Here is a 12,255-nt window from a genome sequence, read left to right as displayed (position 1 = left end):
GGGATTTACTGCAGTTTCATTTCTGTTTACTGTTCATCTTTACGTGTATCTCTTTTCATAAATATGAAAGTTCAAAATTTGCACTTGGAATCGCACCAGGTCTTGCGTTATTGTCTCTCCACTGGCCGTCTCTGGGGTTTCACCATTTAAAGAATGGGACTTTGTACTGCTCAATCCTGCTAAACTCTAGTTATGAACTTCCTCCTGTCACAGATAGTGCCAGCAGTAGACTTGAAATCCACCACACCTGGCTGACAAAATCTCAACTACACATCCTTTGACTTTTGTGGTGAAATATAAAATCAGACACTCGAATGGCTCGATCCCAGAGGTGGTTAGGGATTGCTTAAACAGAAACCACACCTGTGTTAGGTGCCATTTTACCAGGTTAAAAAAGTGTGATATGGTACTTGGATATGTGTATCACTTTGTAACAGTATATGTAAAGAGATAGCTGACCATCAGTCTTGTAGACTAATGAACAGAGACAAACCAGCTGGCTGAGTGTGTATATTCCAGGCATAGTGCACACTACATTATGTTCTGCAAGCCCCGGGGTTTCCATCTGACCCTTCTCATAAAACAGCAACATACTAGTGTTAAAAGCTTTAATTCAACTGACTGCGGGCTTAACTGGGCAAATGAGGCGGTTCAATGAAAGCATATAGATTTGTCAAAGCCCTTAGAGCAACACAGTGTGTGGAATGGGAAATGGAGAAAGACCAGGGCGCTTACTGGGAAAACCAGAAACTCTTTTCGCTCGAGGTGGAATTCAAAGAATGTTAGCTAGTTTGAAGATCGTGAAGCAACTGATTGAAGCTTATTTATTAGCTTCAGTCAAACACGATCAGTTTACTTTCACAATCTCCTTGTAATAACCTTTAAGATTCAGAATAAGTAATGTAAAGAAAGAAGAAAGTCCCCATCTTTTCTTCCACACAGTTTAAAAAACATGTTTAGGACAGAAGGCACATGCATCAAACCTTTATTTTACCGCAAATGTATTTTTACATAATGATGAAATTAGTATAACAACGATTCTGTGGGAGATACAAAACCCATTAAATAAATCAAAATCTTGATTAATGCAGTATGTGGTTGGTTCCCCTTGTAGATCCGGTGATGCAAATAATAATGAACAAATTTAGAAAAAAAATGAATACAAGAGACAAATTATTTGTGCTCCACAATATCAGACATATAGATATAGCGAGTTTCTCTCCCAGTATTTATTCACATTCAAAATGCATTTTCATCGTTTTGCCAATTATAATTGATGTCCCACAAATATGCAAACAGTACATTTGAGCAGAGGGTAGCCTAGGGAGGCAGGTGGTTAATTTGTGCTGTAAATATACAGTGTTTGTATAATGCAGGTGCTTTTTTTTACCTCTTTGTTTTGTCTTTTTGGGGTTTTTTCACAGTGTGTTTGAAAGTGAAAGGCAGGAAAGTGGAGTCAGAGCAGCAGAAATGGCACTCAGCAGAGAGGCAATCTTATCTAAGAGCTGCAGGCATCTTTTTCCTTCACTCTCTTTCTCCCTTCGGCGCTGTGCTTCTCTTACGACTTTCTCCATTTCTTCTTGTCGTTTTCCAAAATCTCACCTATTTTTTTTTGTCTGGTATTTTCATTCGAGGCTCTCACTTGATCATTCCCAAATATTTATTAATAGATAAAAGAGAGAAAAGAATCAGTTATTGTTTCATTCTTTATTAGCATGTCAATAATCTGCGAGCTCCAGTTGTTAAAGGGCATAGTGAGAAAAGATGCCCTAAAGTAGCCGAGTTAATTAATGGTTTCCTTGGCAACACCAGTACTTAATAAATTTAACTTAAGTTACCTTGTCTGTGCATGTGTGAGCACGCTAATAGTACGGGTGTACAATTTGCACTTAATTTCTGCTGGAATTACACGATTTTCTTTATGTGTTCAAGGGAAATTTAACAAACTGAGAGCCATCAGCTGTGACTGTTCTGGACCATAATGCATTGCTCTCGGGCAAATAAATAGACCATTAAGCTGGCATGTTGGAGGCTGAACAGTAACTAGCTTTAGAGAACTGCCTCCCACACACAGGCACCCTGTAGAGATGGCTGAGATCATAGCATTGTAGAGCCACAGCCGTGGATTTGGCCTCCTCCATCATGCATTTGAACAAAAATCAACTGGCAGGATCGAAGCGTCTTTTGTCCGTTTGACACGTCAAAGGCAAATTCAAAGATTTCCTGTGTTGTTGCGAAGGAGCCGAGGGTTGTTAAGTTATCTGTGAATTTGTCTTGCGGCTGTTTCTTTCCCCGTTTCAGAGGTGTTTCTGTCTCGGAGGTTGCTTTGAACGAGTGCGATAGTATTGCGGTTGACTCTGTAATCTATCCGAACACGCTGTGGAGCAGTGCACCCCGTGGCTTGGCATTAGCATACCGTAGTGCTACTTTGCTCGTGTTATACAAGGAAAAGAAAGCACTTGTAGATGGATAGGGAGAGGGAGAGGAGCCACCCAAGACACGAGGAGCTGAAACCACAACCTTCACAAGGATAACATCCTCTCTGTTTTCCTACAAAGTCTTAGCTAGTTCTAGTTATTATTTACGATGGGTAAATTTATGGAATAATTTCAGCTAGGGAAGGTTACTCAGTTCCTCAAGGTGAAAATGGATACGTTTAGCACTTAATGAATCGGGCCTGGGCCTCTGCCCCATATATCAGCATGTTATTAAGACATTTTAAAATCCCATTATGGTGTTTCTCCTTGAACATGTCATGCTTTTATTGGACTGCCCTGTCTTTAAATCTGACCTTTTCAGCCCTGTTCTGGAATTGAACGGGGGGGAAAAAGATACATGACAGGACGATGGTTCAAAATATACATATCTGGCTATAAAAATATCAGCGCATGGTGGTGTCTTAGTCATTTGACTGCAACACCAAGAATGACAAGTGGTCTTAAATAGCAGCTACAAATGGTTCAAGAGGTTGCTTTTATATTCCAGTAATCTTGTTACATGTTTGGGCTATTTGTGGTCTCATTTTTTTAATCCAGTCGTTTTGTTCTCACAGTTGTTGCCTCAGTCAAAGTAGGGTGTGATGCTGGCATTTTGACGTATGCAGATAAATCATCTTATGAGCTTTACGCTCTGCTGCCGTACATATACATATCATATGCACAGGTGGGTGTATAACCAGCATGTAAGACTCATATATTCAATTTAAAAACAGCTGCTGCTGTAACGAACATTTTGGGAATCATAGTTACATCTTTCACCCTTCTTCCAAACAAATCTGCCAAAGTCGGGCAAAACTGTTCAGCTTGAACAACAATAATGAAAAAAGAAGGAGGTAAGATTGGGGAAGGAGGAGAGCGTGACACAAAGGCTGTGATGACAGAGGCATCTAATCCAGGCAATGCCATTCTTATCAGGGTCCAGTGGATTAGAGTGAGCCTTCTAACCAGAGAATCCTTCCCAGCCAGACACTCTCCACAGCCCAAGGGCCTGGATCAATAGGCCTGCATTGATCTCTCCTCCTGTGGCTGGATTCACTTTTATTAGGACTGCCTTGGTCTCTCTCACTTAGACACACATATGCAGCCCTTCAACTTCTCCATGCAGCCGCCATGAAAAATCCCAAATAGGATTGGGTGGGTGTGTGTGTGTGTGTGTGTGTGTGTGTGTGTGTGTGTGTGTGTGTGTGTGTGTGTGTGTGTGTAAATGGGAGCTTAGATTGTTTTGTTTTCACTAAGTAGCCAGCTCCAGAAACACTACAATATCAAGTTGACTCAGCTGTATGATGGTGTTTAGGTTGCCTCCGCAGCCACGGCACTTTGATCAGTATTGCAGAGTAGCTATTCATATGGGAGCTTGACATCCCTGGTTTGTGGCCTTCTGTTGTAGCAACGCCGGCCCAAGTCGCCACCTCTAACCTCGCTGACACTCTTTCTTTTCTCTCTTCCAGATGACTCGCCCCATCCAGGTGAAACCAGCTGACAGCGAGAGCCGTGGAGGTAGTTGTCTTCTTTTCTTCATCATTTATTCACATCCTTCTTTTTCATCTGCCTTATCTAGGCTAATTCTCTTCATTTCTTCCCCTCTGATCTCATCTGTTCCACTGCTCTAAATGCAGTAATAATAACACTCTTCTTTTGTCCTATCCCACTTCCCTTTCCTTCTTGTTGTTGCACTTCTATTCAGTATGGGAGCAATTTGAACAAAACGTAACCAAATTATGTGAGAGTAGATTTAAAAGACTGGGTGACATCAAACAGGAAGTTTGATGTAATCTTGACTTGACTACATGTCACTAGGTTTGCAGCAATTTGTAATTTTTTTGTTGTTTTTTACTGATAATAATTCAAATACTGGATTTATGGATTAATCTCTCATGCATATGCTTTTTTTGATTAAAGAGTGTTTCACTGATGTGGTGAGCTCTGCCCATCTCTCTTTCCCTGTTTCCTGTTGTGAACACATTATTATTACACTGTAATTTAGATAGTTATTAGAATCAGTACTGGAACCGTAGCCATTGCAAAGATCCTGTTAAAACCCACACTGCTTGATCTTGTGCATTTGAATCACAAGACTAAATAGTATAGACAGGAAAAATGGAGCAGAAGCTTGTTCAGCTTGCCAAACAATCAATAAATGTGCAGGGATCTTGCCAAGATCCTCATTATTTGGCCTTAATTCTGTCCTCTTTGATCTCTCCCATATTTGGAGGCTTTTATGTACTCACTGTCTCTCTGCATATATGTTAATGGGATGCAAAGGCATCCTTCAAGTCAGTGGCAGAAACAACAAAACCTCACTGTTATTATTTGGTGTGCATCTCATCTCGTGTCACCACGTAACAAAGCAAGTTCCTTTTTGTTATTTAAAGGAGGGATGCTGTTCAGTATTTGTCATCCTGGTGCAAAGAGAGAGGTTTGGATGGTCAAAACAGAGGCAGAGAAAATGCAAAAATGATGCCAAATGTGTGCAGCTGCTGTGCAGCACTTCTGAGGCTTTACCTAAAAACCCCTGCCTGTTTTGGGTGAATTAGGATTGCTGGCCACTTGGCTGCCTGTCACATGCACAATCTTCAAAGGACAGCATAACCCCTTGAGATGAATGGAGGAAAGGCCAATAAAGATCACTGTCAGTCCCCCATGCTTTCATTCGTTCGTTCTTTCTTTCTGTCTTTCTTTCGTTCTTTCTTTCTTTCTATGCCATCCTCCCTCTTTCTCTAAAACATTTACAGGAGTGGTGAGACAAGCACAAGGGTCTTGTGCTGTCAAGATTGATGTCCCCTATAGCTCCATTGATTTTGCCATTGTGGTGCTGTGTGTCCACATTAACAATGACACTCAGCTGTCTCTTTACTTGGTTGTGAGTAGCTGGGTTTAAAGCTCCCAGGGCACTTTGGTCAGTATGGGGTCTTCTTAGTGGCTGGCCGTGGGGACCCCGCTGAGGAACAAATGAGTGCTGGAACAGACCTGAGAGTCGCACATCATCTTAAATGAACAGGTCAGAGTGCCACCACAGGGGCAATCAAACACAAGCGTGACTTTAACAGGTTAGGACAGAAGTGAAAGCGGGGAGACGTAGTTTGTGGGGAGGGGAACGATCTGACTGTCATTTTAAAATCTGCTCTTCTTCTTCTAGTCTGCTGTCCTGAATTCTTTCCTTTGTAATTATTGGCAAAGATAATTTATGTTAGCTAATAGCCTGTGTTATGCCCTACTTTCACAAGCTTTAGCATCTTATTCGCTGTAATTCTGATTTTCTCAGTAATCACTGCTAAATTTAACTACCTTCAATATTATTATTATTTGTTTTTTGTGCTTATCTGCCTGCCTTCACCGTCCAGATCAGTAACTTCTAGAGTATAAATCAACCCAGTGTACTGCAGAGCGGATGCAAAAATATTAATTAGGCTCTTAGTGCAGTGGAGGGAGGGACACGAGGGACAGACTCAGCGTGGCCTGCTCTCTCAGGGGCCACGCTGCTAGTCCGATAGGGGGCATATATTCCTCAGTGCACACAGTCACACTAAAACACACAGTCATCCTAATTAGTCCCTTAATCTCATTATGAGGAGGACAGTTCAGATCACCTGCACTAGGTTTCCATCCATGAGGGAAAGACCTGTTACTGTGGTTTTATGCCTGCTGGACCTCCGCTTCAGTGGGAGCAACTCTCTGCTGTTATTAAGCCCAGACAGGCCCAGGCGAGCACAGCGCACTATCCCTGATTATTATTGCAGTAAAAACTGAAATGACCTCACACAGGAATAAGGTAGAACATATTCTCCTAATTCCACTCAATATTTGATGACTCTTGGATACCTGAGCAAAACTGAGCATTTCCTTTTTTACCTTTTTATGGAGCGTTCACTTTTGTTTGATATTTACAGCAAATTTATGAGAATTGGAGAAGACTCAGCCAATAGGTAGCTTGACAGAATCCATATCAGGAAACTGCACTGCACTATAGAACTAAAGGAAATATATATGGTAGAGTAAATCCATCCAAACACTGTCAGCCCCTGCTGCCGCCTAACAAAGACACACTGTGAAATGAATATTAATGGCCAATCACCTACCTAATCTAGCAGAACAGCAGCCGTTACACATTGAGCCACCAGCGCTGTGAACGTCTCCGTCACCGATGACGCAGATCGTTCTGGGATGTTTCTGTTGGGGAGACGTTTAAAGAGGCACAGCAAGGAGGCAGCAGGGACCTGTCTCTCTCATTTTCTCCTCGCAGGTCTCTGATATGAAATAGATTGATTTTCCATCACACATGGCACTGATGACTGGCACTGTCTGCTGCTGATATTTCATTTTTGAAAGGCTGTTCAGTCCCTCCTTAGAGAGTTTGGCGTTCTTAGGCAAGATAAATCAGCTTTAACCACTTTGATTTCATCCTAAACCTTTTACCAGCAGCTCGTCTTTTAGCGTTCCATCATTACCGCCTGCCCCTTAGTGTTTCCTTCCTTTGTAGACTGTCATTTCATTTGATTTTGTCTTTTGTATCAGGCTTTTTTTAAAGATCCATTCTGCTCACTGGCTAAATGATATTTCTGTGCAAGTGCTGCATTTTTGTATTCCTCTGTGGCTCTTTGTATTTTCCAGCTTAACCTACTGTTAAAGTTTTAAGCTCAAATATTGTCCAGAAAGCAGAAAGAGGAGCAGGCGAGCTGTCAGCTGGGGCTCTGTTGGTGTTGCAGCAGGCCTGCCTGGCACAGCTAGAGCTACAGCCCACTGAGGAGGCCTGGATTAGAAACAGGCTCTGGCATTTTCAAGGCAGGCCTGCCGCCCACACGCACACCCGCACAGAGAGGACAAACAGGCGAATTCATACATACCCATGCAGCTCTAACGCACATACACACTTTCTCTCTCACACGAGCACACACTCAGTGGGAAGTCGGATTTGGATGATAATAGGAACACATACGCACACAAAGAGACATGCCCACTATAGGTTACATATTTACACGTAGACTCATACGGTGTGCACATATGCTGAGTGGCACGGGTCTGTTTTCCTTTCATGAGCTGTGTTTTATATTGTGGGCCCAGCAGCAGCATTGCATTTCGTTTTTATGTTTACTCAAACTGAAGGACAATGAAAAGGTTTGCTGCAGGTCACTGAGATGTGACGGAACAAGAAGAGAGAGGAGGATAGAACCAGAACAAGAGGAAATAAGTAAAATGGAAAGTGAAGATAAGGGAGTGCGGAGAAAGATTAGAAATCTAGATTGAGACTGCAGGGTACATGCAACGTTGCTGTTCTGTGCTCAGGTTTTTTTTTTATGTGGTATAAAAGACAACACAGTGGTCTGTGCTCTTCTTCTTCTCCCTTTTTACTAGAGAGACAAGTTCTCTGTGTCAGAGGAGCTTAGTAATGAACCAACAGGAAGGCCTCTAAGCTCTACTGATCCCCTTTAGAAAAGCGAGGAGGAATGAAGGAGAAAGAGGTAGTTAGAGCAAGAGCAATCGGTTGGAAAAAAAAAAGAAACAGCAAAAATAGAGAGGTGGACAATAGGAATTTGTTCTGAGATATAGAAAGTGGGAGAGACACACAAACACATACGCACGCACACAGACCGAGTGCAAAATAGAGAAAAGTATGGCTAAACCAGTGAGATGGAGGGAGGAACGATAGGGGCAAAGCAAAAAGCTGAACAGTATATCTTCTCCCTTTGGAGAGACGAAAACTATAGATTACTGGTCACAATGTGCTTGGCTGGGCATAAATGGAGAGATCTTGAAATACTAGGGAGTATGTTCAGAGGTTGTGGGGATCAGGGTGAGCTAATCCAATAGTAAAGCCAGCTCTGGGTCACACATTCAGAGCTCAAACTCCTTGTCCAAATCCCCTCTGGTGCTCTTACACAAACAATACTGATACACAGGCCTTTGCTCACCAAGAGTTCAGTCAGCTAACTCCACCGAGTCTGCCTGGGATGTTCAGGTCACTCTGCCCGTAAGCTCTTACATTTACCCTCACATCAGCACGAACTGGGCTGTTTTGAAGGGGAGGGGTGGGGTGAATTGGGTTTACGAATGACAGACAAGGAGAGAGAAGGCAGGAGAGCAACAGAGAGAGAGAGAGAGATGATGAAATAATTTCTATAGGGATGTGCTTTGCTCCTGTGGGTCAGATTGTGCTGAGGCTGTAGGAGTTATGCAGAGTCAGTGGAAGGAGTAGCACAACAATTCACTAATACACTGGGTAGGTGGAGATCAATTAGCCTTATCTTACAAACTACTAATGATAATACCAATGCAAAACTTGCTGACAAGGCAAAGAACAACAAGAGCTCAGAGTGATGATGTAATGAATTTAGCCAGTTGAAAGATACAGTATTTCTGCAAACACACTAGCTTGTGCTCTTTTTTTTTTTTCCGAGGCAAACACACTATAGTGGCAGCTTCTGTGATACTCGGTCAGCATACGCAGAAGCAGCATCAGCGTACAGACAGTGGACAAAATACCAGGAAGACTTTTGCAGTATAACACATCGCAAACTTAAAAAAAAAAGAGAACGTGAACACTGAAACACCTTAGTAGTTTTTACTGCAGTGTTTTTTGATTGTACAAGTGTTTCATGCTTCAGGTATTTCGTCTACACTTTGTACTTGCCCATAAATATTCATGCATACATAAATTCAGCTAAACACACATTCATCCTTGCGCTCCTTAAAAAAAATAAATAAATAAAAAAATCCCCTCCTTTTCGTCCTTTGCTCGTTGCATTGGTCTTGTAGCGTGGGCGGATCAGCAAAGGTTACTGTTGAACACAGAAAGGAAAGGTCAGAAATCATGTTTAGTTTTCCTGGGGCCGGGAGGTAATTCCAGCCAGCAGATTGCGTTCAGACGAGCAGGCAGGCCGGTGGTGGAGATGCTCATGAAGAAGGAAGCGAGGCGGGGATGGGGACAAGGTTATCCAGTCAGCCACTGCCTCTCAGCCCCTTCGCTGTCACCCTTAATAACACCCTCTCCCTTATCACTGCAACAATCACCTTGAGAAACAAACTTGTCTTCTTTGAGAGAGGGATGAGGAGAGGGAAGAGACGGCCCTCGTATGCATCTGGTATGCCATTCTCATTACAGCAACTCCACCTCTTTGGGGACAGACAGACCCCAGGTCAATTTAGTACTCAATTCTCTACACTTTGTATTTCATTCTCCCTTTTTTCTCTCTCTTTGACGCCCCTCCTTCTTCTGTGTTCTTTTCCCTCAGTGCCCTTTGAAAACACTGGAACTCTAGATAATATACAACAGTTCAGGGTCAATATTTATTTAAAGTATAATACATACCATAATCTTTTGTGTCACTGTCACTAAAAAAGAAAAAAATGATTATCTTTAGCAATACTTAACTTTAAATTATTCCGAAAAATTTCATCTGGACACAACATCATTTTGCACGATTTCTTGCAAGACTTATGCGCAAATTTGATTCGTTCTCATTGCACTATACTCTAAACGTGGACTTTGATAAATTAGGTCTTTGTGGAAGCTCATGCATGCTTACACACTAGCTTAACAAGGCTTGCAAGGCAAACACTTTCAGTGACACAAACTCAAATAAGAAAACTGACTTTTTTAGGGTTTGCCTCATTTAGACCTCATCATCTCACTTCCTTTCACCTAAGAACATTCTGCATTAACCTGTTTATCATTACATTACATTTTTAATAGGTATGACCAAACATATTCCCTATTAGGAGATCTCTATGAACACCTGACGTGAGATCTTGTGGTTGTATAGTCTGTCTTCCACAGTTTAAGCTGATAATAGCAATGCCAAGCCCGTACCTGCGGCTGATAAACTGATGTGTCGATTTGTGTGAGCATAAGTGTGTGCCTGCTCTCCGCGGACTTGCTGCTCTGTGATTGCAGTGGAGCTGGAGGAGGCCAGGCAAAGGCTCTGATTGGACGGCAGAGTCTTTGCAACCTTTGCCAAATCACTGCAATCACCCGTTTGCTTCTTCTCTCGGCTTTAATGACACCACTTCATAAGGAATCGGGCTCATCAAGTAACCCACACACACTCTCGCTCACACAGTCACCTACACGTACACATATACACAGTGAGGTCAGACTTGGCAGATCAGGCGGGGGCGCGGCAGGCCTCCGAACAGGGAGAGGAGGTCCACTAGCAGATGGGAGGAGATTAAAGCAGACCGGAGACGAATGCATGCAGGGAAATTTGTTCACATTTGCGCACGTAACACTAATACATCACGGATGCAGGTTTTGCTGTCCGGTTTGTTTTGAGTTAAATTGAGTTAGTTACGATGTGGACTGAAGTAAACAAGTCGGTACACAACCCAACAGCGGACGAGCGATTGCTTTGGGGTAGCGCTCTTAGATGTTTTAATATTTTTCTCCCCGACAGTGGAGTAAGATTTGCTCTCCTTTCTTCGCAGGCTGGCCTCTTCCCAGCCCTGAATTCGGTGCCCTAATTTTGTGAGACCTTTGCTCCCATGCACTCCATGTGGAAAGAAAATGTCCTGTTTGTTCACTGAGAGAGGAAAAAGCCTATTAGGAGCTTTGCCGTAAAGAAAAACCGACAGAAGGGAAACAACGATTGTGTATGAGCAACCGAAACTGGCCCATTTAAATCCACACAAACCGCAAGTGTACAAATAAATAGTTGGACACAAATCATATTTTACGTTACATTTCTTAAGCGTCTAAATTAACCTGTTTACATTCATGAAGTGTTTACACATTTGCATTATTTTCAAATGTGCTTTGTATGTAGGACATATTTATTTTTTATTTTAGGTTATTATACATTGGGAGTAACCTGTCAAAAAAAATAGGAGTGACAAAGAAAATGGGAGCGCATAAGAGAAAAATGCCAAGGCAAAAAAAGAAAAAAAGTGATGACAAAGAAAGAGACAGGAAACAAGAAAACAAGAGCATCTTCTACCTCAGGATATGAACACAAAGAAAATGCCTTTTCAGTCAGTATTAAAGAGAAGTCAAAATATATGCAGTCCTGTCACTCTAATTGTACATCAGTACAATTTCACTCTGAGAGCGTTAGACGAGCACTTTTGCGTGGGGAAATTGAATGTAACAATATGCCACTTCCAGATGAATAAAAATGTCAGCTCGTGTATTTTAATATTTGTTTTTAAATCTAAAATCAAAGTTTTACACATTAGGCTTGATGTGTGAAAACAAGATTAGATTTTGGAGGATGTTTAGACTCTGCAAAGTATAAACCAGACGCAGGTTCATAAAGTTAGCAAAACATGAAACAAAGTTACTGAGAAAACCAAATTAGATCTTCATTACAATACCTGTAACTCCGCTAGCTTTCCACATCTGTCCCTCCAGTCGCTCGTTCCCTCTATCTCTTCATCTCAGTATTTTAACTCCATTAGCCTCTCGTAGCACCCTCTGTCTCTCTCACTGTCAGTCACTTCACTTAAATCACTGCGCCATGGTACCACTAGACTGGAAAGGACACTTGCTCCAACCAAATGATTCAGGCACGGATACGGGCGCAGTGGATTAAAGCGTGATTAGGTCAAAAAATACCGTTTTTAGTGGAATATTAAATTAGCATAAAATTCATTACTGTTTTGTTATGCCTATATTGTCTGTGACTTCAGCTCTGGGAGCTATTAAAGCAGCGACATCAGACAAGGACACAGGACATAAGGACAAGGAGGAATAGCATTGGATAACATGCTTGTGATGCACCATTAGTGAATGCCAACATTGGTTCAGTGGGCACCGTAAAGAGGCTTT

At 42.0% G+C, this 12,255-nt stretch overlaps 1 protein-coding gene across 11 annotated transcripts in view; it reads left to right on the top strand.

Annotated features, from left to right (window-relative positions):
- The window catches only part of celf5a (cugbp, Elav-like family member 5a), a 197,943-nt gene that overhangs the window by 115,735 nt on the left and 69,953 nt on the right, over positions 1-12,255 (top strand). For all 11 annotated transcript variants that reach the window (XM_014336844.2, XM_014336842.2, XM_042216823.1 and 8 more), the window contains exon 3: positions 3,947-3,995. In XM_014336844.2, coding sequence (XP_014192330.1) covers positions 3,947-3,995 — 49 coding nt within the window. The remainder of the gene's footprint in view (positions 1-3,946; positions 3,996-12,255) is intronic.

This window comes from Haplochromis burtoni, unplaced genomic scaffold (assembly GCF_018398535.1).
Source record: "Haplochromis burtoni strain Fernald_Lab_line unplaced genomic scaffold, NCSU_Asbu1 Contig_13, whole genome shotgun sequence".
Taxonomy (NCBI): domain Eukaryota; kingdom Metazoa; phylum Chordata; class Actinopteri; order Cichliformes; family Cichlidae; genus Haplochromis; species Haplochromis burtoni.
Note: the sequence above shows the minus strand (reverse complement) of the source record. Positions and strands in the feature narration are given on the sequence as shown.